At 50.7% G+C, this 26,465-nt stretch overlaps 1 protein-coding gene and 2 long non-coding RNA genes across 3 annotated transcripts in view; 2 read left to right on the top strand and 1 right to left on the bottom strand.

Moving 5' to 3' along the window:
* Nucleotides 1-918: 918 nt before the first annotated feature.
* LOC145506470 (uncharacterized) lies at nt 919-7,724 on the top strand. Its single transcript, XR_014053953.1, has 4 exons — nt 919-2,654; nt 2,741-2,804; nt 4,277-4,440; nt 6,859-7,724. It is a non-coding gene; the product is annotated as an uncharacterized LOC145506470 (long non-coding RNA).
* A 3,497-nt stretch (nt 7,725-11,221) lies between these two features.
* On the top strand, nt 11,222-12,599 carry LOC145506466 (uncharacterized). Its single transcript, XR_014053949.1, has 2 exons — nt 11,222-11,366; nt 12,338-12,599. It is a non-coding gene; the product is annotated as an uncharacterized LOC145506466 (long non-coding RNA).
* Nucleotides 12,600-19,663: 7,064 nt separating this feature from the next.
* RAMP1 (receptor activity modifying protein 1) overlaps nt 19,664-26,465 on the bottom strand; it is a 41,790-nt gene continuing 34,988 nt past the window's right edge. The window contains exon 3 of the mRNA XM_081491241.1: nt 19,664-20,270. Coding sequence (XP_081347367.1) covers nt 20,015-20,270 — 256 coding nt within the window. The 3' untranslated portion in view covers nt 19,664-20,014. The remainder of the gene's footprint in view (nt 20,271-26,465) is intronic.

The raw sequence follows: 26,465 nt of genomic DNA, 5'->3' as shown, positions 1-26,465 counted from the left end.
TCCCTGAAAGACAAGCTTCAAATGATTTATCCTTATTTCCTGACTTGCACCTTGGCCCCAGGGCTTAAGCCACCATGTAGGGGCCATTTGTCAAAAATATTCGCAGGCAAATTGTTTCTGCCTAAGGCAATAGTTAACCCCTGGGGCAAAGGGTATGTATGCTAAATCATTTCAGTCGTGTCTGACTCTGTGGGACCCTGTGCGCTATAGCCTGTCAGGTTCCTCTGTCCATGGGCTTCTCCACGCAAGAATACTGGAGTGGGCTGCCATGCCCTCCTCCAGGGGATCTTCCCGACCCAGGGATCAAACCCAGGTCTCCTATGTCTGCTGCGTTGGCAGGCATGTTCTTTACCATCAGAGCCACCAACCAAAAAGCTTTCTTCCTTTTCTTGGAGAATGGTATTAGAAATCAACATCTGGGTGCTGGGCCTGCCCGTCGCTACTGGGGTTTGGACCTGGTTGGGGAAGTTGTAGGTGCAGCCCACTGGGTACCAGACAGGTTTGCTGGTTTCTCCTTGTCGGAGCTGATCTGCGGTCACAGGGCTAGCAGGAAGCTCTCCTCCAGGGGTCTGGCTGAGAACAGGTAGCCATCAGCTACAAATGGCCAGGCACAGAGGCACACAGAGCGAGTGGGGCTAGGGGGAGTCCTCCAGGGCGCAGGTGGACACAGACATAGTGAGGGGCCAGAAGGTGAAAAGAAAGAATCAGCGTGCTGGTGGGGCAGGAGGCCTGGAGAGCGTGGTGTCTGTATCAGGGGGACCACAGGGAAACCGTCACCGGGTCAGCCTGCAGGCTGTTGAGCGACCACGTGTTCTCAGTACCTGCTGGGGACAGAGCACCACCCTACTGACCCATCAGACGGCCGCGGCGGGCGGGCGAGCTCCTCTTCACGTGTCCCTGTAGCGCCCTCTACTGGGGGACTTAACACTGTGTTCACCGTTAGAGGGGAGAGGCTCAAAGCATTGGTCCACCACCGCAGAGCCGGGACTGAAGGGTGAATTCGGAGCTGGCATCAATCAGGACAACTCTCTAAATAGGCAGGAGTCTATTAATTCTAACGCGTGCACCAACTCTCCATCAGTTTCAATTCGTTGATTTTGTTCACATCAGGGTCATATTTTCCTGTTTCTCTGCATCCCTGGTAATTTTTGTTTGGATGCCTGATACTGTGAATTTCAAGCTATCAAGTGGTAGATACTCTGTAGTCCTAGAAATATCCTTAGCTTTGTTCTGGGATGCACTTATACCCCAGATTAGAAACAGATAGCTTCTCCTGGGTCTTGCTTTTAAGACTTGTTAGACTGGATCAGGGGGCTTCCCAGGTGGTGCTGGTGGTAAAGAATCCACCTGCCAATGCAGGAGATACAAGAGACGCAGGTTCGATGAAGATCCCCTGGAGAAGGGAATGGCAACCCACTCCAGTATTCTCGCCTGGAGAATCCCATGGACAGAGGAGCCTGGCAGGCTATGGTCCATAGGGTTGCAAAGAGTCGGACACGACTGAAGCGACTTAGCATGCAGACTGGAGCAGAGCCACGCTCAGATCAGGGTAATTATTTCATTACCGAGCTAACCCCTCAGTGTACTCCACCCAGTGTCCCAGAACTCACAACGTCTTCCGGGTTTGCCTGGTGGGAACCGGCGAGCCCCAGGTTGATGTGAGCTCCAGGCACCATTCCCCCTTTGGCTGTTTCCGCTTTGGGGGCTTCCCCACACCTGTGTGCCGGTCAGTGCTCGGCAGAACGCTCTGTAGATCTCTGGGCTTCTGCGCTCTCCCCTCCCCAGGGCTCTGTCCTGAGAACCCCGGTCTCCCTGGACTCTCAGCTCCATCTCCTCAGCTCTGGGCCCATCAGGCTCTGCTTCAGTCTTCCTTCCTGTGCTGCAAGGAAACCCTCCAGGCAGAGAGCCGGGGCCATGGTGGGCATCCCCTCTCTTGTCACCCAACTCTGAGAGGTTACTGTCCCCATTGCCTGGCATGCAGTGTCTTGAAAACTATCTTTTGTATTGCATATATTTTGTCTGGTTTTATCTGTTGGTGTTCCAAGTGGCTGTGTAAATCTGGTCCCTGTGACTGCATTGTGGTTGGTCGGAGTCTCCTGAGATGCCCAGCAAACACCCAAGTGGAGATACTGAGGCCATAGTTAGACATGTGTATTTGGAGTTGAAGGAAGATGTCCAAGATGGAAGAATAAATTTGGGAGTCTTTTAGAAATAGATGGTATTTGGATCCGTGAGGGGGCTTCCCAGGTGGCTCTGGTAGTAAAGAACAAGCCTGCCAATGAAGGAGACGTAAGAGACGCGAGTCTGATCCCTGGGTCAGAAAGATCCCCTGGAGGAGAGAATGGCAATCCACTCCAGTATTCTTGCCTGGAGAATCCCAGGGACAGAGGAGCCTGGTGGACTACAGTCGGGGTCGCAAAGAGTTGGACACGACTAAAGCGACTTAGCATCCATGCCTGCAGATCTGTGAGAACAATTGAGATCACCAAGGACTGAGTGCGGATCCACAAGAGGATCAAGGACCAAGCCTTGGGTCACTTTGAAGTTTAGAAGGTGGTAAGGTGAGGAAGGTCCAGGAAAGGAGACTGAGATGGAGCGACCAGTGAAACAGGAAGAGAAACAAGAGGCTACGACACCTTGAAAGCTTCACAGAGGTGAGAAAACTGCATTGGAAGTCTCTGATTAGTCAAGTTAGGTGCTGCGATAATTGACCACAACGAAGTCATTGGTGTCCCTGCAGGAACTATTTCAGAGGAGTGGTGGAGATGCAAGCCTGCCTTGTGTGACTTCAAGAGAAAACAGGGGTAAGGAGTTGGAGACAGTCAGGTTAGAAAAAGCTTCAGAGGAATTTTCTATAAGGGAGAGTGGAGGTCCAGGGTAACCCAAGGGAGACATAGGGGTTTTCCAAGGAGGGTTCGTTAAGGGTGGGAGGTTTTGCAGTTTATTTGTAGACTGTCAGTAGGAACTGCCCCATTAGAGAGGGGAACACTGGGGGTGCCAGAGAGAAGCAGAGGGTTGTTGCTTAAGGGATGTCCTTAACAGGAGAAGGTGAGGCTTTACACAGAAGCGTGGCCAGCCCACCGCAGTGCTGGGGAAGGCAGGGTGCGTGGCACGCACAGGTGGACCTGTGTGGGGCGTGTGAACGTTCCCTGCGTGTGTCAGTGACCAGGAAGCCAGTCATCAGCTGGGCGTGAGGAGGGGGTTTGGGGAGCGCAGGGAGGAGCAGGGCTGAAGAATTCAAGGGCACCCAAGACAGGGCTGGTCTCCTGACCATGGCCCTGGAAGGCACAAAGGGCTCTTCTTGGGATCATGGGTTTGTAGGACGGACACGTGGCCCTTCATGGGATCACAGGTTTGTAGGACTGGACATGTGGCCCTTCGTGGGATCATGGGTTTGTAGAACTGGGCATGTGGCCTTTCTTGGGATCACGGGTTTGAGGACTGGACACGTGGCCCTTCGTGGGATCACGTGTTTGTAGGACTGGACATGTGGTGAGAAGTTTTGAGCAAGAGAACGCATTTCTTCTCTAAGGCCAGGGCCCAAGGAATTGAGTCTTTTGGCTCCTCACCTTCCTGAAATGAACCCCAGCACCGGGGGCCAGGCTTCCCAATAGCCACACTCCCGCTCCCGCCCCTGCCTCTGCCAGGGGCGCTGAAAGCAGGTAGTTTCTTATCTTTGCTACTTGCAGGGTCTCTGCGAGTGTCCCCCCCTTTCTTCCTCAGAAGCAGGACAGGCAAGAGTGGACGGAGGCCAAGGGTTGGGTAGGTTTGCAGACCCGGGAGAGGGCACAGTGCCCAAGCCAGGAGGAGGAAACCATGGGAGAGGGGACATGGTGAGGGCAGTGCCCTTGGCCAGCAGTGCCCCTGTCCTGAGTCAAAGGTGGCCGCGTGAAAGCTATGGAAGAGCAGGACTCCGTGTGAGCCAAGTCACAATGGGAGTTTTGCTTGGGAAATTGAGAGCCACTTTTTTACTCAGTCTATTTTCATTTGGCATCACATATGTCAAAGAAAAAGTGAAAGCTGGCAGAAATCATTGCACCGGGGAGTGCAAAGCAGGTGCTATAAATCCACCATGAAAACCAAAGGAGTCCCGCCTGGTTTTCCACCCATTGGTGATGGGCCGTGTGCAAGTCCCAGTGGCCCACATTCATGCAGGTTGGCGACAGGAGTGTCAGCATTAACCAGGCACCAGAGGATGGAGGGAACCCCAGGGTGCTGCCCATGTGGGGCCAGGTGAGAACTGCACTCATGACACGCAGGTATGGGTGTTCCGCAGGTGGAGCAGGCTCTGTGCCAGGCAGACCTCGCTGTCGCAACTCAGCCTTCCCTTCACAAGGGTCTGAACCTCTCCACGCCAAAGTTTGTTGTCTTTTCATCTGTGAATTGGTATTTGTAATAGTAACCGCCTTAGAGGACCGCGGGGGAAACATGGAAAACATGGTAAGTGCTCCATAAGCGGGTAGCATTGTCATGAATTATAAGAATTAAGGATGACGCAAGAAAAAGGATCGCTGTCTTGAAATTCAGTTTATTGTTAATTGAAAAGCAGTCTTGGGTTGTGCCCAAGATGTCTGGGAGCTTCCCAGGTAGCTCAGTGGTAAAGAACCTGCCTGCCAATGCAGGAGAGGCAAATTTGATCCCTGGGTCAGGAAGGTCCCCCAGAGAAGGAAATGGCAACCCACTCCAGTGTTCTTGCCTGGGAAATCCCATGGACAGAGGAGCCTGGTGGGCTACGGTCCGTGGGGTCACAAAGAGTCGGACACGAATGAGACACCAAACAACAACAGCAAAGATATCTGGGAATTAATTTAACAGTTTGAGGTTTCATGTCATAATACCGGTGTCACAGTGTGCAGCTGTGACACTGTAGCCGAGACGTATTATGAGGGTGGGCCGTCCCCACCGTGTGACGCCTGTGACGATCGTTGCTCTGGAGGGAGCGAAGTTTTCACTGGAGACTCCACCTCATGGGTGCTCCATTTCTAGTGACCGACCCAGCAGTGTGAGAAAATAAACAAATTCCCAGAAGCTGTGAGTTTTGGATCGCCTTTGGTGAAAACAGTCAAAAGTTCCAGAGAAAATATTTCAAGCTTTCTGGATGTGTTGGAGGAATAGAAAAGTCAAGGACTAGCTGGGAAAGAGGGTGTAGTGTTAAGTAAACTCAGCTGCACAGACATATGGTCCGTTGGTGGAACTGGAGTCAGACCAGATATTAGTCCTCAGTGAGGTATAGCTCTGAAGAAGCCTTTCATCCACAGATGTGATTCAGGGCTGCCAAGGACAGTTGTGCAGGTGTGCATTGCACAACTCAGGGCCACCATGAATATTGCATATAATCGTACATGGCAAAAGCTTTGGCTATGGTGCAGCTTTTTGATCTTACCATGCCAAATGTCTTACACCTTTCTGGGCAAAGTAACTGTGAATCTGAGAGCCTGCCAGGGCACAAACCCTGCAAGTCTGCCCTGATCTTGACAGTGTGGCACCTCAGAACTCTTCCCCAAGGGTCCTCCCTGCAACAGATTCAAAATATCCTTGTGGGGAATGTGGCAGGCAGACCCTAGGGTGCCTCAAGTTCATGCCATGTTTGAACTTGAGGATGGGTAGAGTTTGTGACTTGCTTAGAACACACAGAATATAGGGAAGGAGTGGGGTGTTACCCCCATAACTACAGTAGGATATGTGTCTAAGACTGTCTTACTAGCACACACTAGAGCATCTCCTTGCTGGCTTGATAAATAAGGAGCTGTCTTCTGGAAGTTCTCCTAGCAAGGAACCTAGCAAGGACCTGAGGGGGCCTCCAGTCAACAGCCAGCAAAATGCAGCATCATCAGTCACTCAGCTGAAAGGAGATGAATTCTGCCAAAAGTCTGGATGAGCTTGGCAGCAGGTCCTGCCCCAGTTAGACCTCTGGATGAGAAGGCAGCCCGGCTGACACCTGGGTTCCAGGCTGGTGAGATGCTGCAGCCTCAGAGGGCCCGGGGGGGGTCACGCCTGGGCTCTGACCAGGTTCTTCAAGCGTCTGTTGTTTTCATTGCTGAGTTGCGGATGCTTTGTTACACAGCATTAGACAGCTGATGCAGGGGGTCTGTGCAACACAGTTGGGAAAATAGGTGAAAGAGGGGAGTGGGTGGGATGGGCTGGGAGACTGGGACTGATGTGCGTACACCAGTAGGTATAAAACAGATAACTGATGAGAACTGACTGAAGAGCAGGGAGAACTCTGCTCAGGGCTCTGTGCTGACCTAAATGGGAAGGAAATTAAAAACATAGGGGCTATATGTATACATATAGCTGATTCACTTTGCTGTACAGTAGAAATTAACACAACATTCTAAAGCAACTATACTCCAAGAAAAATTAATTAAAAAATAAAGAAACAGGTGAAAGACACAAGGAAAAACTTTCTTCAGGTGGTAAACATGCTGTTTTTTTGTTCAATTGTCTGTTTATTTGGAGTGGTGTGGCACTGAGGATGGAGTTGTGGTAGGTAAGGTCCCTGTGGGCCACCCTGGGACTCAGAACTGGGCCCAGGAACCTGGGAGAGGGGGAGGCTGAGCTGGAGCCTGGCTTGTGGGTGAGGGTATTTGACTGGCGCATTTTTATACCATTAACTGGTGTGAAAAGGGTCGTTGGTATCATTTTTACCTTTTGGACCCAGTTTGGTTTGGTTGTTGTTGTTTGGTTGCCAAGTTGTGTCCGACTTGCTGTGACCCCGTGGACCGCAGCACGCCAGGCTTCCCTGTTCTTCATTAGCTCCCTGAGTTTACTCAAATTCATGTCCATTGAGTCAGTGACACCATCCAACTGTCTCATCCTCTGTCGTCCCCTTCTCTTCCCACCTTTAATCTCTCCTAGCATCAGGATTTTTTCCAATGAGTCAGTTCTTCGCATCAGGTGGCCAAAATATTGGAGTTTCAGCTTCAACATCAGTCCTTCCAAAGAACATTCAGGACTGATTTCCTTCAGGATGGACTGGTTTGATCTCCTTGCCGTCCAAGGGACTCACAAGAGTCTTCTCCAACACCACAGTTCAAAAGCATCAGTTCTTCGGTGCTCAGCTTTCTTTGTGGTCCACGTCTCAGCACCAGAGCTAATTCTGTGTGAGACCAGGGGTAGGGCGTGGGAGGTGGTGGGGGGGAATCTTGCTCCTTGCAAGATTGGGACAGTGGACTGCCCCAACCTTCCCACCCATCTCTCCCCGCCCCCAAGTGCGTGCATGCGCGCGCACACACACACACACACACACACACTTGTCCAGCCCCTTCCCTGCTTCAGGTGTGGGGCACCTGCAACCACGAGGCCCCCCGCCGTCCACCCCAGGAGAGCCTTCAGAGACATGACGGCAAAATGTCACGTAGAGTCCTAGGTTGGATCTTGACTATGAAGGGGACTTAGAGGGAGACCAAGGAGACCTGAGTAAAGTATAACTTTAGTTAATAATGATTTGTATCCATACTGGCTGCAAGGTCTGTGTTCTTCACGTTGTGGCCGCATATTCGGAGCCTGGTGCTGTCCTGGAGCTGTGGAGGCCTGGGGCCCTGGTGTGCCCCCTCATTCCTCCTGAGGAGCCCAGGGTGGCTTCCGGGGACCCAGGCTGCCAGGCCATCACGGGCTGAGCTCAAGTACAGCTCCAAGGGAACTCTTAGAACAAAGGTTCCATCACACACGGGCTGCGTCTCAGCAGCCATGAGGTGAGCTAGCGTGATGTGACGTCCCACCCAGAGGGCTTGACTTTCCCAGGAAAGAGGGGCATGTTTGCAAAACCTCTCCCTCAGTTTTCTCAGCACCTCTCTCAGACCTTTGATATTTAAGTCATCCTCTTGAACCGCCTCCACACTCATTTTTGCATGGTTTGTAAATTGCTGTGTCAGATATTTCCATTTGACAGTCTACAGGGACACTGACTCACAAAGAATGGTGGGAGAGGGCCAGCTACTGTTTCTGTCTTTTTCTAAATAAATGTTTTTACTTCAAGATAGATTTAAATTTACAGAACAGCTGCAAAGAGAATGCAGAGTTCCCACACAGCCCGCACCATCAGCACTAGTTTTAATATCTTACATCAGTATGGTTCCTTTGTTAGAATCAATGAGCCAGTATGGATATACATCATTATTAACTAACGTTTACACTTTATTCGGATTTCCTTGGTTGTCATCCAAGTTCATTTGTATAATTTTTTTAGATTCCACATATAAGAGATGTATGTGTGTGTGTGTGTGTGTGTTTGTGTGAGTGTGTGTGTGTGTGTGTGTGTTAGTCTCTCAGTCATACCCGACTCTTTGTGACCCCAGGGGGGTGTAGCCCACCAGGCTCCTCTATCCATGGGATTTTCCAGGTAAGAATACTGGAGTGGGTCGCCATTTCCTTCTCCAGGGGATTGTCTTGACCCAGGGCTAGAACGTGGGTTTCCTGCATTGTAGGCAGACTCTTCACTGTCTGAGCCACCAGGGAAGCCCATATAAGAGATATACGGTATTTGTCTTTGTCTGACTTTCTTCACTTAGTATGATCGTCTCTAGGTCTTTCCATGTTGCTGCAAATGGCATTATCTCATTCCTTGTTTTGGTTGATTAATATTCCACTGGATATAGGCTATATGTTTTCAAGTCTCTTGAGTACATACCTCAAAGTGGAATTGCTGAGTCAAAGAGTGAATCATCATTTTGCATATTATGACTCAAAACTTTGCCAACATGATGTACAAATAACAGTATCTCATATTGTTTTAACTTGCATTTCCCTGATCACCTTGAGGAAGGGCTACTTTTCATATCCTTACAAATTTGTCACATATCTTTTTATATATGAAAATTTTACTTCATATATTTATTCACATATATTTATAGTTCATGTGGTCATATGTTATTTCATGTATTCCCAGTTTCCTTCCCTGCATTCCTCACGCTGTATAAATCATTCTAGGGCACACAATAACGTGGCAACACAAATCTGATCACAAAACACAAAATCATGATGAAACAGTTCCCAGAAGTGTCAAGCCTATCATCCATGTATCTAAGTAAAAAAACTACAGACCCACTTATGGATATATATGCAAAAATGCTAAAGAAAACAGAAGCATTTTGTGCATAAAATATTACGTTCTGGAAAGTGTGAACGTGAAAGTCACTCAGTCATATCCAACTCTTTGCGACCCCATGGACTATACAGTCCATGGGATTCTCCAGGCCAGAATACTGGATTAGGTAGCCTTTCCCTTCTCCAGGGGATCTTCCCAACCCAGGGATCGAACCCAGGTCTCCCTTATTGCAGGCGGATTCTTTACCAGCTGAGCCACAAGAGAAGCCCTTTGGAAAGTGTGTACACACTCAAATTGGGCAAGCAGAGTGCTATTGTGGCGTGTAATCATCTATAACTGGGTAAAGTGCCCGGGCGGTGATTTGCTCCAGAAGTCTCCTGTGGGCAGTATCCGCACAAGAGGCTGGCCTCAAGGGAACCAGACACAGACAACACCAACAACAGTACATGTGAATGGAGACTCCACTAGATGCTGGGGAGTGGGTGATGCAAATGTTCGAAAAGGATCTAGCAATATTCATAGGAAGCTTGCTCCCTCTTGCCCCACAAATTCTATTTCTAAACATTTGTTTTAAGGAATAGAACAGGGACATGCACATCAGAACATCGTTTATAAATATCTATAAACAAAACAGACAACACCTCTGCCTGTAGAAACGTATAACTGTGTAGTCATTTGTTAAATGACGTCTTAAAAATTGACTTCATTTACGAAACAGTATGGGCCCATTTTTTTTTTTTTTTGGTTTATCTACCATCCATGTGCTCAGTCACATCTGACTCTTTGTGGCCCCATGGACTGTAGCCCTCCAGGCTCTTCTGTCTATGGGATTCTCCAGGCAAGAATACTGGAGTGGGTTGCCATTTCCTTCTCCAGGATATCTTTGGACCCCGGGGATTGAAACTGTGTCTCCTGTCTCCTGCATTGGCAGGCGGGTTCTTTACCACTAGTGCCACCCGGGAAACCTACCATCCATGTATCTAAGTACAAATTGAAGTTTGGAAGACTATATGCAAAACCTGTGTTAAAATTATCTGAATGGTAAGAATAAAGACTTTTTATTTTTCTTTTGTTTACCTGTATTTTATACAATGTGCAGATTACTTCCATAATAAAAGTGATTTATTACTTGCATGACAATGCAAAATAGAGGGAAACTGGTAAACTGTTAAACGCCTAACAGTACAGGACTGGCTGATGAGGTTGCTATTCACTGTTACTAATTCAGTTCAGTTCAGTTCAGTTGCTCAGTCGTGTCCGACTCTTTGTGACCCCATGGACTGCAGCACGCCAGGCTTCCTTGTCCATCACCAACTTCTGGAGCTTGCTCAAATTCATGTCCATAGATTTGGTGATGGCATCCAACCATCTCATTCTCTGTCGTCCCCTTCTCCTCCCGCTCTCAAGAGTCTTCTCCAATGCTACAGTTCAAAAGCATCGATTCTTAAGTGCTCAGCTTTCTTTATAGTCCAACTCTCACATCCACACATGACCACTGGAAAAACCATAGCTTTGACTAGACAGACCTTTGTTGGCAAAGTAATGTCTCTGCTTTTTAATATACTGTCTAGGTTGGTCATAGCTTTACTTTCAAGGAGCAAGGGTCTTTTAGTTTCATGGCTTCAGTCACCATCTGCAGTGATTTTGGAGCCCAGAAAAATAAAGTCTCTGTTTCCGTTGTTTCCCCATCTATTTGCCATGAAGTGATGGGACTGGATGCCATGATCTTAGTTTTCTGAATGCTGAGTTTTAAGCCAACTTTTTCACTCTCCTCTTTCACTTTCATCAAGAGGCTCTTTAGTTCTTCTTCGCTTTCTGCCATAAGGGTGGTGTCTGTTACTAATTACTGTTACTAATTACAGTGAGTCAATTGGATATGGATTTTTTGAGTGCAGACCATTTGCTGGGCACTGTTTTAAGTACTAGGAAGCTCTTTAGCTGTTCTGCGCTGTACATGTGACTGAGACTTTAGTAAAAAAAAAAAAAAAGAAAGAGGTTGCAATAAGTGAGCAAAAGTAAGGAGGGGTCCTGGGCGGATGGCAGGCGCTGTGACCCAGAGGACCGGTCTCTTCCGGCCTTGTCCCCACTCTCCCGGCCGCGCGGCTTCCGACTCGCCAGCGCCTCTAGCGGTGGGCTGAACACTCGCGGCAGCGTTTCTCCCTTGTCTGTTAAATCGGGCACCCGCCAGCCAGGCACGGTCTCAACTGCAGCCGTTTCCTTTCCAGTCCCTGGCCCTCCGGGGAGCCGCGTCAGGACCCAGCCAATGGCAGCCAGGCCGATGAATGGGCGGGAAAGGCGCCCAGGAACAGGCCGCAGTTAGGTGGGTGCTGATCCAGCCTCTCTCCTGAGCTGTTAAATCATCTTGAGGCTGTGTGTGACCTTCTGCAGGGCCAGGACTCGAAAACTAGAAAGCAGTTATCTTCTTAAAATCACAAGGAAGGAAACGATGAATTATAAAAGTCCTCCATCCAAACTCAACAGAAATTCACTGTTTTATTGGTACCAGTTTGGTGGGGGGGGATTGCTTTAATTCAAAATTGGGGATTGAGAAGAAAGAAGTGTGATGGAAAGGACCTTGGGTTTGGTCGAGGGTCTGGGGGGCCTAATAGGATGTGGGGGCTGAGTGAGGCAGCAAGGGGTAGGGGGCTGTGGGAGGGCACAGGTGGCCCTGGAGGGCTTGGGGACATAGGGGTATGAGTCCTGCCGAAGGGAGCCCACCTGGAGGTGCACACACCCAGCAGTGACCCACACCTCCTTGCCCTCACCCTCCTGGAGCCCCCAGTTCCTGCCTGGTCTCCCTTCTCCTGAACCAAGGGAGGCGGCACAGGTAAGAGAGAGAACTGGGGGTCTGGGAGCCAGAAGGTCCCTGACTTCAGACCTTGGCTCCAGCGTCCATGCTCAGGGCAGCTGCCCATGTGCTCTTTCTGCCTCAGTCCCCTTATCTGCAGACTGGCACCTCCGGGGCTGAGGCTAGGAGAGCAGAGGTGAGTCGAGTGAGCGTCGCTAACAGCGGCTGGACACACGTTTGGTGCTTTCCCCGGGCCTGGCCTGCTGCGGGTGGCTGGCTGGCATCTCTTGCCCTCACCCTCAGGAAGCAGGCCAAGGCTGCCCTTGCCCGCCCTTCTTCCCTCCCCTCACAGCAGGCTGATTCTGCAGGCATCTCTTTAATATTCTCTAACAGTCTTCCTCTTCTCCCTGCTCTCCTGATGGTTGACCCAGTTAACTCAAGAAAAATATCTGTACTTTTCCCTCCTCTCTCCTTAGCCCTTCATTTCTTTGTTCTGTTTCTAGGCCCCAAAAAGAAAAAAAAAAAAAGAGAGAGAGAGAAGAAACATGATTGTGCAGGAACACCGGCAACAGGCAAGAAGGGAAGTGCCTGTTTTTAAAAAAATGAGACAAGATGAAAAGTCTACGTTGCCAAGCTGCCAATGCCCTTGAACGCAGCAGCTCCAGGGACCTCTTAGGAATCCCACCAAGACCGTCCCCTGCCCCTACAGCCTTGCTCTCCCCCAGCACGAATGTGCGATGCATCTTAAAGCAGGTTTTTATTCAATCTGTGATGTTTCTGTAGCAATTGCCTTGCTACCACGCTGTTTCCTACGAATTTTCATGGTGCATTACAGTCCTTTTGTTCCATCACAGCTTAAACTGGTTGCTGTGGCCCGCTGGGAAAGCTGACCACCACCTGAGTGGCAGTTCAGTGGTTGGGGAAGGTGGGCTCTTGTGAGTGCTGAGCAGTGTGCCGCTGGCTGCAGTTCATGTGTTGAAGTCCTCGTCTCCAGTTCTTCAGAATATGGCTAAATTTGGAGGCGGGGTCTTGAAAGAGGTAATAAGGTGACTTGAGGCCCCTGGGGTGGGTCCGAACCCCATACAACTGGTGTCATAAGAAGAGGAGATTAGGACACGGTTATGCACAGAGGGACGACCACGTGAAGATGACTATCTACAAGCCAAGGAGGGTGGCCTCACAAGAAACCAACCCCACGACGCCTTGATCTTGGATTTCTAGCTTCCAGGACTGGGAGAAAATAGCCTAGCGCTGTTTAAGCTGCCCAGGCCGTGAGGCTGTGTTATGAGAGCCCCAGCAGACTAATACGGCTCTGCTCTGCACTGAATGCGGTGCACCCCAGCAGTGGGGGGTCGTCCCTAACGTCACCCCTTGAGCTGTCATTGTCATCATGATGCTTGTCCCTTCCACACACCTCCCGCCCCCCATGCACTGGGGCCAGGACCACCTGAAAGACAGAAATGGAGCCCAGGACAGGCATTCACGCATCCGCAGCCCTGGGCTCCCAGATCCTTCGTGAAGACGCAGCACCGTGGCCAAGTTAAAGAGCACGTAGGTGGCATAGGACACAGGGCCGAGGGCTGTCTACACGACTCCCTGAAGTACCTACAGCCGTCCCTTTCCAGGTGAGGAAACTGAGGCTCAGAGGGGCCGAGCACCCTGCCTCACGGGTTTTACTGCAGAGCTGAGATTCAATCCGATCGCGGGTAGTTTGGTGCCATCGCCTCTATGCTATGCGTGCCAAGTCACTTCAGTCCTGTCCGACTCTTTGCGACCCTATGGACCCTATGGACCGTAGCCCACCCGGCTGCTCTCTCCATGAGATTCTCCAGGTGAGGACTGGAGCAGGTTGCCATTTCCTCCTCTAGGGGATCTTCCCAACTCAGTAATCCAACCCAAGTCTCTTGTGTCTCCTGCATTGGCTGCTGCTGCTGCTAAGTCGCTTCAGTCGTGTCTGACTCTGTGTGACCCTATAGACGGCAGCCCAGCAGGCTCCCCCGTCCCTGGGATTCTCCAGGCAAGAACACTGGAGTGGGTTGCCATTTCCTTCTCCAATGCATGAAAGTGAAAAGTGAAAGTGAAGTCGCTCAGTCTTGTCCCACTCTTCGCAACCCCATGGACTGCAGCCTACCAGGCTCCTCCATCCATGGGATTTTCCAGGCAAGAGTACTGGAGTGGGGTGCCATTGCCTTCTCCGCCTGCATTGGCAGGCGGGTTCTTTACCACTAGCGCCACCTGGGAAGCCATTTTCTTTTTCAACATGGACTCTTTCTGGCAAGGAGAGGGTGCCACGATGAGAGTCTGAGTAGCCTCCTGGTGTGAACTTAGGCAGCCTGGGTGGACACTGGGATGCAGCTGCCTTTGTGGTGATGGTCTGCACTGACCTGCAGGGACATCCCCCCCACCTGCCTCCTGCCCCCACTCAGAGAACAGTCAGGGAGCAAACTGTCCGGCCTCCTGTGAGTGAGTGTGTCTGTTGGGAAGGGGATTCATCTGAGGGGTGGCCATCCACAGTCCAGGGATTGTGGCTAGGGTGGGTGGGTGGGTGGGTGAGTGCTTTTAAGGTTGCACAGCAAACTGTTCCTCAGGTTGCCATCAACCTGCTGTCCTTTCTCCCCGTTTCACCTTTAGAGACCTGAGCAAAGAGGGCAGGGAAGCCACCAGGGAACTTGGCTCAGGTTGTAAAGAATCCGCCTGCAATGCAGGAGACCCCGGTCCATCTGTGGATCAGGAAGATCCCCTGGAGAAAGGAGTGGCTACCCACTCCAGTATCCAACAAACCTGTTACTTTGAGGTTTTTTGGACATCATCATACGATCTACATATAATGGGCTTCCCAGGTGGCTCAGTGGTAAAGAATCCACCTACCAGTGCAGGATATGTAGGAGAGGTGGGTCTGATCCCTGGGTCATGAAGATAATCTGGAGAAGGAAATGGCAACCCGCTCCAGTGTTCTTGCCTGGAGAATTCCATGGAGAGAGGAGCCTGGTGGGCTACAGTGCATGGGGTTACAAAGAGTTGGACGCGACTGACACAAAAGACAAGCAACCTCCCAGCCCCTCTCAGCATGGTCCTGTGAAGAAGAAACCAAAGTCAGATCCAAGTTCACCTCCAAAAATAGCCTTGAGAAGTACCACAGATCTTTCCTAAAGTTATTCTGCAAGGAACCAAAAAGAAGTTATGCTCATAAAAGAGACAAAAGTGGCTGAAAACCTCTTTCCTCTCTCAAAGGCCCCCAGCCACAGCCCACCTCCACCTCCCTCCACAAACGTGTGGGTCCTCTGGCCAGGAGCCTGCTCTCTGGTGCTTAAATACAGTCCTTGCGATGCAACTGATGACCGACGGGGATCACCTTTTCCAAGCACAGAAACTGATCAGCTAGTGAAGAAGCTGCTCAGAGCCACACAGCTTGGACAGAGGCCCAAGCAGACCCCAACAAGCTGGAGTCTGGCTCTGGGATCTCCGAACCACGGCTCTGACTTCCATCCTCGCACCCGCGACCTGGGGCCCTTCTTATAAGAAGAGAAGACACAAAGACACACAGAGAAGGTGGGGAGACTGGTGGGCCGAGCCGGGGGATGCTGAGGGATACCCACGGTGACCAGAGGCCAGAAGGAGTCTCCCCTGGAGCCCTCAGCGAGACTGCGGCCCTGACAAGACCTTGATCCTGGGACCTCTAACCTCCAGAAAACTGTGAGGCAACACATTCTGTTGTGTTAAGCCACCTGGCTTGTGGAAATTTGCTAAACGCAGGCCTAGGAAATGACAGTTGTCCCTCAGTGACCGCGAGAGGTGGGGTTCAGGACCCCCGCAGGTCCCAAGATCTGCAGAGGCTCGTACTTGGTCCTCCATATCTGAGGATGCAGAAGGGCCAGCCATAATAAGAAAGTCATTTGTTTTTGCTTACATGATTATTTATAAGACAATCTCAAACTAATAATGCAAAAATTCCACTTTGGTTTTTCAGTTCTCACTAAGCACCTTATTTGCTGGTGTTGAGTTCTTTGCCCTCAGCCCTGTGAATTGTAAACACTTGACCATGAACCTAGACTAGATGGAAAGCCCCCTGGTGAGGGCAAAGTCTGGCCTTTATTCCAGTCGAGACCAGTGAGCTGATGAGGAAGAGAGCCCTGAACGCACTCTGGGTCCCCCTAAACCTTCACAGCAGAGCTGTGTCACCTGCAGGAAAGTTCTAGTCAGGTGCACATGGACTCAAATGTACTTACGAACACCCATTCCAAAGTGGAAGTGAAAGTGAAGTTGCTCAGTCATGCCCGACTCTTTGCGACCCCATGGACAGTAGCCTGCACCAAGCTCCTCCATCCGTGGGATTTTCTAGGCAAGAGTACTGGGGTGGGTTGCCATTTCCTTCTCCAGGGAACCTTCCCGACCCAGGGGCCGAACCCAGGTCTCCTGCATTGTAGACAGATGCTTTACCATCTGAGCCACCAGGGAAGTCCACCCACTCCAAAGTCAAACCTAAAGGTTTAGAAATTATCTACAGTAGTCAAGCTGTGCAAACAATCTGCATGTCCATCGAGAGATGAAGGGATAAACAAAGTGTGGCTTATCCATACAGTGGAATGTTACTCAGCCTTAAAGAGGAAGCAGTCCTGCTATCTGTGACAGCATGGATGAACATGGAGGGCACTGTGCTAAATGAGATAAGCCAGCCACAGAAAGGCAAATACTGCAGGACTCTATTTACTATTTACTCAGTTATAAGAAGAATGAAATAATACCATCTGCAGCAACATGAATGGACCTAGAGATGATCATACTAAGTAATTCAGACAGAGAAAGACAAATACCATATAATATCACTTATGTGTGGAATCTAAAACAAATGATACAAATGAACTTATTTACAAAACAGACTCATAGACATAGAAAACAATGTTTTGCTTACCAAAGGAGAAAGAGGGGGGAGGGATAAATTAGGAGTTTAGGGTTAGTGGATACAAACTACTATATATAAAGTAAGTTAACAGTAAGATCCTACTACATAGCACAGGGAACTATATTCAATATCTTGTAATAACCTATAATGGAAAAGAATCTGAAAATGATATATATACATTATTTATGACTGAATCACTTTGTCGTACACCAGAAACTAATACAACGTTGTAAATCAACTATGCTTCAATTAAAACAAATTTGTCTCTAAAGTCAAAACCCAATTTTTGTGTACTCTAAGACATATTAGGGACTTCCTGACAGTCCAGTGGTTCAATGCAGGGGACACAGTTCAATCCCTGGTCAGGGAACTAAGATCCCACATGCCACACAGCACCACCAAGAGATAAAAAACTAAACAAAACAGCAACAAAATCACATTTAATAAACTGAAAAATACTTAAAAATTATCACTCTTCCATTGTTGTTGTTCAGTCACCAAGTTGTATCCAACTCTTCACGACCCCATGGACTGCAGCGCACCAGGCTTCCCTGTCCTTTACTGTCTCCTGGAGTTTGCTCAGATTCACGTCCATTGAGTCGGTGGTGATGCTACTAACCATCCCATCCTCTGCCACCCTCTTCCATCAGCTCGGATGATTTTAAAGTAATGACTGTGTTTAGTGTTCACACCGCCTGTGCTTTGCGGGGGTGGTTCCTGAGGATGCTCCTCCCAGACCCTCCATCACCGGAAGCAGGGCCTGCCTGGAGCCCACTGACAGCTCTGGGACCCACTGGGGCTTTACCTCGAGGCCACACTTCACAGGGTCGCTCCCAAGACAGGAGGCGGGTGTGTCAAGGCAGGCCTGCTCCCCGGGACTCCAGGGCACAGGTTTTGGTGCAGAGACCCCCATGGCTTTGCCGACCCTTCTTAGATCACGTGGCATCTGGGACCTTCCCCAGCTCCTAGGTGCCACCCCGACAGACAACCGCCTCATGGGGAATCTGGTCTGGGCGTCTCAGAAAACCGGGGCTAAGACATTCTACTTAATCACCGCCTCACCCTTCAGGGAGGACCCCACCACCCTCCCCACTTTATGGAGGAGGAGGTGGGGGCAGAGAGCCCCCGGGTTGGTGGGGACAGCGAGGAGGCTGTCCTGAGGCTGAACTTGGCCTTCTCTGTCAGGGTTAACGTGATTATTTTTCACAGGTCGTGATGACAGGAAATACACTTTCAAAGGTTTAAAAATAGATCCACAGTCGTTTTTCCAGAACACGTGACATTCTGACGACGAAATTAGGTGGCAGCTTTCAGATTAGACCTTTCAGAGGAGAGTGCTTGGAAAACACATTCTTCTAATCGAGCATCCTCTGACCTGTAGTGACCAGTTCCCCGCAGTCGTCGAGGGCTGCATAGGGCAATGTGAGGGACTAGCGGCCTGCCGTCCTGCAGAGGTTCCTTCCCTTGGTCAAAGCTGGAAAGTCTTTAATCGGCTGTCAGTGGTGCAGAAGTGAGCGGCCAGTTAAGGATGAGCCAAGGCAGGAGACGCCTTTCCACCAAGCGTGACCCTCTCCATACCCCTACCCACCACCCCCTACCCCAGCACCACCCCATCAAGCACCCCACTCCCCCACCACACCCTCCATCACACACCTCAACCCACCCCACCCCACCCCACCCCACTCCATCACCCACCCCATCACCCACCCCACTCTACCCCACCCCCCCCACCCCACCAACCACCCCACCACCCCCATCCCGTCACCCACCCATCACCCACCTCACCACCCCCCACCCCACCCCAGCACCACCCCCACCCCAATACCCACCCCCCAACCCCGTCACCCACCCATCACCCACCCCACCCCACCCCACCAACCACCCCACCACCCCCACCCCATCACCCACCCATCACTCATCCCACCACCCCCCACCCCACCCCAGCACCACCCCCACCCCAATACCCATCCCGTCACCCACCCATCACTCATCTCACCACCCCCCACCCCGTCACCCACCCCACCACACCCCACACCTCACACCCCATCACCCACCCCACCCCACACCTCATACCCCACACCCCTCTGGCCAGCAAAGCACGTGGGGAGAGGTGGGGCCTGTCCTTGAAGACACCACAGCCCCAAAACTGCCTCTGGAAGAACCCCTGGGCCAGAGGGGACCCCTCAGGGTGGGGCGCCCGCTCTCTGGAGCCCCCCTCCCGAGCCCTGCCCTCCTGCTCCTGTCTGTTCCTTCCCCTGCCCTCATCTCTGGTTCCTTTGCTGGAGGCGGAGCATCAAACCCCCACCCAGGCGTCGGCACCTAGTCCTCCATGTGGGAAGCCGAGGAGGGCCCCAGGGCCGGGAGTGCGGACTCAAGAGCCCAGAGGCTGTGGCCTTGGCCCCGTGCCTGGGTGGCTGTCCCGCCGGGCAGAGGGCAGGGGGCCTGAGAGGGGGCAGTTCCTGGGATGGAGGCACTGCGGCCGGCTGGGGGCTGTGGGGACTCTGGAGGAGCTGTCTGAGCTTTGGGGACATCTGGGAGGGATGGCGTAGGGCACTCCCCTTGGGTTTCCAGAACCTTCTGGAAGCCCGGCAGTAAGCGGGAGCCTGGGAAGCAGGTGTTGCCCACAGCCTGAGGGGTGCAGAGGAAACAGCCGCTGAAAGCCTGGGGGACAGAAAGGGACCTGGGGGCTGGCGAGCCTTCTTTGGGGAGGTGCCTCCGTGAACACCGAGCAGACCTGGCCTCCTCTGGGGTGCAGTCCCAGCTCACTGAGTGTGGGGGCGGGCAGGGGTCACCAGGATGCGGGGCCTTGCCGTCACCCTCCCCGTCAGAGGTCCCTGCGAGGGCCCTCCTGTCGGAGAAAGTCCAGAGGGGCTGGAGTTTCTGCCCCCTCCACTCCCGCTGGTCCGCATCCAGAAAGAACGACACTGCCTGGATAAAGGACGTCCTTTAATCACAAATACTTCTCCATAGTCTGGCCACAGGCAGGACGCGAGTGTGGTGGGGGTGATTGGGAGACAGCTCAGGCCTCCCCCAGTAAGACCAACAGCTGTGCCTGCTCCCTCCTGGCCCCTGGGCTGCCTTCCCAGGCCAACGACTGTGCTTGACCACTCTGGCATCCCGGGGCGAGCTCTCCTCGGTAGAAGACGGGATTGGGGGGGTCTGCTCTGCCACTGGGGCTCCAGAAGCCTTGGTCAGGCTGAGCCTCCGTGCCCACACTCCCGCCTGCTCTGCAGCTTCTGTGAGCGGGCAGCCCCCCACCCCCCCCCACACACACCGCGGCCTACACAATGCCCTCCGGGCGCTTGCTCCTCCAGACCATCAGCACCGTCACGAGCAGGGTCACCAGGATGGGGACCACGATGAAGGGGCAGAGGATGCTGCTGGGTGGGTCCTGCAAGGCCCTGCCCGAGATGGGGCAGTTTCTGAAGTAGCGCTGGTGGACGACGAGGAAGAACTTGTCTACCTCTGCGTTTGGCCAGAAGCAGTCCAGTTTTTGCACCACGTGCCTGGTACAGTTGGAGAGCTCTTTGTAGCTCCTGCAGATGGAAAAGCAGGTCGTCAGGCCCCCGGTGGGCAGAGGACCCAGCGGGGACTCGAGTTGGGTGCTCTCCACCCCACTCCCCACTGTGGCGAGCTCTGCTGGAGCCCAGGCCCCGAGGCGGTGACTCTGGCTCTAGAGACAAAGGTCTTGGAAGGCTCCTGGGTGGGGGGTGGGGAGGAAGCGTGTGGCCAGACCCCAGGAGGCAAGCTGGAGCTAAGGGATTCTAGGAGCTACGATGTCACACCAAGGGCAGACTAGAAGGTGAACCAGCCAAGCATCTTCAGAGGAAGTCTGGAAAAATGAGCTTCAGCCCTTTGAGCCCTTTGCCATCCCCATCACCCCATGCAGACCACCCCAACCTGGAAGCTCCCCCAGCAGTCCACAGGACTCGTCGTGAGGCTTCCCACCCTACCTTCACCCCAACCCCTCATCTTCCCACTCTCTGGAAGTGTGCCACGGCGCTGTCCCCCTTCACTCTAGCAGGTTATGCATTCTTGTTTTGCTTATTGAGTGTAAACACCATGAGCACAGGGATGTTTTCTGTTTGTTCACTTCTGTAATCCCAGTGCCTAGAAGAGTCCCTGGCACATGCCAAGAACCGATACATTTTTTTCTAAATTATGCTAAAATATAAATAACATGAAATTTACCATTTCAACCCTTTTTAACTGTATAGTCCTGTGGCATTAAGTATAGCGGCATTGTTGTGCAACCATCGCCACCATCCATCTCCAGAACCACGTCATTCCCAAACAGAAAATCTGTCCCCATTAAACACTCACGCCTGTCTTCCCTCCAGTCTCGGGCAACTCCTGCCTTCTATCTCTGTGAAATCTGATGACTCCAGGTAGCTCACATAAGTGGGCGCGTACACTCTTTGCCCTTTTGTGATTGGCTTATTTCACTGAACAGAATTCAGGTTCATCCATGGTGTCGCACATGGCAGGGTTCCCTTCCTGTTTAAGGCTGAATAATATACTGCTTGTACATGCTTCATTTTGTTTATCTGCTCATTGATGGGCGTTTGGGTTGCTTCTATGTTTTAACTGTTGTGACAAGTGCTGCTACTTTGAATATGGGAGTTTATGTAGCAGTTTATGTAGTTTAATTACCTATTCAAGTCTCTGCTTTCAATTCTTTCAGCTGCATATTCAGAAGCCAGGAATTTCTGGATCGTATTACAAGTCTGTGTTTAATTTTTTGAGTCAATTTTTTAAAAATAAATGAAGATTCAATGTTGAGGAAATGAAAATGTAGTTTCCAGAAGGTATCACTTCTGCTTCTGCTTAGGATGGAAAAAGCAAAACAGAGTGCTGATTCCTCTTGAACGACAACCAACAAAGCTGAAGAAACTACAAAGTCATAGATGTTCTTGAGTCCGTCAGAGAGTGGAGACTGCAAGTCAGCAATGTAACTTGAGTTTCAGGGAGGAGCAAGGCGGTGTGAGGAGGATGCAGCTGCTGTACCAGCTGTATGAGCTGCCCAGGGTTCAGTGGGGGCTGGGGGGCCAGTCGGGAATTCCTGGGGCCCCAGGGGCACTGGTAGTTCCGTGACTCTTTGCTCTTTCCCATGAGGCTCTAGGGGGAGCTCGTGAGAAAGGTTAGGGGCAGGCACGAACACCACACATTTCCCAAACCCTTTTCACATAAGCAGCAACACTGCCTTGGGCTCCTGCAGGATGAGAAAAACTGATCCCAATGAACAGATTCTGCTGCTTTGAACATGGGAGTGCATTTACCTATTCAAGTCTCTGTGGCTGTAGCTGAACAGGACTGAAGCCTGCCCAGACCCTTATCTCCAGGAAGCTAAGCTCTGAGCTGCCGAGGGAGGGATGGCACAGCCGTCAGCCCCAGGGCACAAGAAGACACACCATGGTTGGGAGAAGGGTGGGAAAAGCTCTTTTCCCTTGGGAGGACAGCAGGAAAGCATTCTGGACCTAGGAACCTGCAGGACATCACACCACTGAGGGAGGGACAGGAATCTCCCACCCAAGCCCCCACAGATACAGGGCAGAGTCTGGCTGCCACAGGGAGGAGGTTGAAAAAGCTCTCCACAGGGCTTTTCTGAGCTGAGACTAGACCATGACAAGGGAACCCTTCCTCTACCAAGATAAATCTGGCATAGAATAACCCACAGGGAGGGATAGAGAGACCTACTCTGTGGCACAGGTGTGCAGGGTGGGACACAGTACACAGACAAAAATTCTCTAGCCCCACCCTAAGCACAAGGCAATGGGAACCCATTGAGGTCTTAGAAGTCTATCATGCTCTGAAGGAAACCATAGCAACAACAAATCCCAGACCCAGCTCAACTCCTCACAAGATCAACGTAAATCCTATAATAACAGCCTGACACAAGAGGCTTAACAGTTTCCAGATGTAAATACTATTTGTCTCAATCTCTTCTCTTCTAAACATGCAAGTTCAGCATTCAATAAAACATTAGGACTTGCTGTCAAAAGATAAAACAATCAACAGAATCTGACTCAGAGATGACCCAGATATGGTAACTATCATACAAGGACTTAAAAATATTAGTATGATAAAGGGTCTAGTTGAGAAAGTAGACAATAGGCACAAACAGAATTTCAGCAGAGATGGAAATGTAAGAAAGCCAAAGAGAAATGCTGGGTGAGGGAACCCCACAGTATCAGAGAGTCCATCTTTGATGAGACTTGGCATCCGAGGAAAGAACTAGTGAACTTGAAGATGGGTCAATAGAAAGTGAAAGTGAAAAAAGTGAAAGTGAAGTCGCTCAGTCGTGTCCGACTCTTCGCGACCCCATGGACTGTAGCCCACCAGGCTCCTCCGTCCGTGGGATTCTCCAGGCAAGAATACTGGAGTGGGTTGCCATTTCCTTCTCCAGGAGATCTTCCCAACCCAGGGATCAAACCCGGGTCTCCCGCATTGCAGGCAGATGCTTTACCATCTGAGCCACCAGGCAAGCCATCTAATAGAAATTACCCAAGCTGAACCAAAAAGAAAAACAAAGAACCTCTGATAGCTGTGACGAATTAAGAGCACTATTAATGATGTCATTGCCAACTTGTAATTGGAGTTCCAAAAGGAGAAGGAATGGGGCCGAAGAAATATTTAAGAGATAATGGTTGAGAATTTTCCAAAAATAATGAGATGAAAAACCATAAACCCAAGAAGGCCAGAGACACCCCTCCCCCCAAACAGAACAAAAAAGCAAAGCAACAGCAACAACAGCCACTTAGACATTAAAGTCAAACTGCTGAAAATTAATGGTGAAGAAAGAAAAAAACCTGGACTCATTCAGGAAAAAAAAAGGCATCTACAGAGGAGTGTGTGATGTGAACTACAGCAGACATCTTCCTGGGACTTTGCAAGCCAGAAGACAATGGGTGGCATTTTTCAAGCCCTAGGTGGGTGTGGGGAAGGGGTAGAAGGAAAGGCCACAAACCCCCGTCTGCCCAGAATCCTTTACTCAGCAAAGATATCTTTGAAATATGAGCTTGCAATAAAGACATTTTTAGAAAAAAGCTTATAGCATTCATGGTCAGCAGACCTGTGCTACAAGACATGTTAAAGTTCTTCAGTCAAAAGAATATAACAGAAGGAACTCTGGACCCACACAAAGAAATGGAGAGTTCCTCCCAGTAAAATGAAGATTCATCAAATATGCTTTTCCTTATTTTAGGACAGGAAATGAGTACGAGGAGCAGAGGCCATAAATCAACATTGAGGAGACACTCAGGCAGGTATTGAAGAGCCGAAGGGAAAAGGCTGGGGTCCCTCCAACACCCGAGCACCCCTCTACCACAGCTCCTATCATATGGTCTCTCGATTGCTAGGTCACTGCTTTTTCTGCCCTGCTTGTCCTGTAGGCCATGACCCCACGTGCATACAAGGCCTCCCTCAGTCCACATGACCATCTAAATGGATGGAGTGGGCAGAAGTGGAGGGTATGCAGGAGCCGTGCCCACAGGGGTATGTGGTTTTTCTAAGAGAACAAGGACTCAGGTTCCAAGCAGAAAATGGAAGTGGAAGAAGCTGCAGGAAGTCAGGACAGACTGGGTCTCATAGTGAAGAAATGAACTGTTGTTTTCTTACGTCAAGAAAGGAGCCCGGTGCAAGGTAGGTGAAAGTGTGTCAGGCATCATTAAAAACCGAAGACCAGCCTTTTGAGCTTGTGGTTGGCCACCTACAGGGCTGCGCATTACAAACCCTGGTTTGAATGGTCGTCTTCTTCCCCACCTCAGACCCATCAAATTGACCGGTAGTTTTAGGCGTTGTGCAGACACAGTGACAGTTCAGTTCAGTTCAGTCGCTCAGTCGTGTCCGACTCTCTGCGACCCCATGAATTGCAGCACGCCAGGCCTCTCTGTCCATCACCAACTCCCGGAGTCTACCCAAACCCATGTTCATAATAATAAAAACAGTGACAGAGTCAGTGCTAAATGTTGTCCCCTGTGTTCCGCCTGAGGAATAGAGCTGGGATGTCCCTTGAAGGAGGCATTGCCAGAATGGGAAGAACCCCTGACCCAGGAAACGGTGACACCAGGGACCACAGATTGGGCACATGTTGAGGCTGAGCCAGTGATGGGCCATTCTGGGGCCAAGCACTTTCTCCTTGAAATATCCTTCCAGTCTGCAAAGCCATCCCTCCCCCCACCAACCCCTGTCTAAAAATATCCCTCATGCGGAGTCGGCTGCCCACTTCATCCTGTTTATTTATACAGAAGTGACAGCTGAAACTCTCAATAAATATTGTGAGCTCTGTCAGCAAGGATGTGATACAAGAATTCCCTCCAGAGTACAGACATTCTTCTGTTCAAAAGAACATTGTACCGACTGAAGGGGCCAAAATAATCATGAAGAAATATTCTTGCTTTAACCCTCTATTTTCAGTTCTCATGTAATAGAATCATTATCCTTTTTTGGCCAGGACTTTCTATTCTGGGCCCCCACGTGAACTTTGCTTGGAATGTTCCTGAGCGCTGTGGTGGAAGTTTCCAGTGTGTCTGGGTCCCACCAAGTCAAGGCTCCTGGCATCGCACTTGACGATTATTTACTTGTTGACAAGAAGGGGTCTGCCGCTGCCCACAGGGGATTTGTCTGCTCTGGGGACACCAACCAGCATCAGGACTGACTGGTCCTGATTGTGGAGTGTCTGAGTATGGGCCCTGGTGCCCTGCAGAACTAATGAGTTCTGTTCTAATGAGGTTCAAATCCAGCTCCATCTCTCATGCTGAGTGATCCCAGGGCCTCATCTCCCCCATCCAAGACTTACTGTTTTCGTTCAGTTGCTAAGTCATATCCGACTTTTTACAACCCCGTGGACTGCAGCATGCCAGTCTTCCCTGTCCTTCACCATCTCCTGGAGCTTGCTCAAACTCATGTCCATTGAGTTGGTGATGCCATCCAACCATCTCCTCTGTCATCCCCTTCTCCTCCTGACTTCAGTCTTTCCCAGCATCAGGGTCTTTTCCAATGAGTCAGATCTTCACATCAGGTAGCCAAAGTATTGGAGCTTCAGCTTCAGCATCAGTCCTTCCAATGAATATTCAGGACTGATTTCCTTCAGGATACTGAGGAGGAACCACTAGTTTGGTTCACTTTCTCTGGACCAGTTTTGGATTCCATCTCCCCAGGACAGTTCACAGCCTGGTGGCTTCCAGCAGCTTTACATACCTGCTGGTTGTAGGGGAGGTGCCACCACCAGGCACTCTGGCAGCTGGGGCACATGAAGGCGACTGGGGCCCATTTGAGGCCGGCCTGGGGAGCCTGTCTAAATGCTAGACTGATGTGTCGTTGTTGTTCAGTCACCAAGTCCTGCCCAGCTCTTTGCGACCCCACGGACTGCAGCACCCCAGCCTTCCCTGTCCTTCACCGTCTCCCGGAGTTGGCTCAAATTCACGTCTATCGAGTTGGTGATGCCATCCAACCGTCTCATCCTCTGTTGTTCCCCTTCTCTTCTCACTCAGTCTTTCCCAGCGTCAGGGTTTTTTTCCCAGACTGATGTGGGGGGTGGTTAGACACATAGGGAGGTGTGTGGGTGAGTCCAAGACACAAGGAGGGATACTCATTCAGCTTTTGGCTGAATAGTTCTAGAAATACAAATGGCTAACAAGCATCTGAAAAAAAAATTTGTTTAACCTCACTTTTAAGGAAGAAAGAAGCAAACATCCAAACAGAATCCATTTTCAAAATGAGAATATGCAATG

Source organism: Giraffa tippelskirchi, chromosome 5 (assembly GCF_054371585.1).
Source record: "Giraffa tippelskirchi isolate mGirTip1 chromosome 5, T2T-mGirTip1v1.2.pri, whole genome shotgun sequence".
Taxonomy (NCBI): Eukaryota; Metazoa; Chordata; class Mammalia; order Artiodactyla; family Giraffidae; genus Giraffa; species Giraffa tippelskirchi.
The sequence above is the reverse complement of the archived record's forward strand: the minus strand, read 5'-3'. Positions and strand labels throughout refer to the sequence as shown.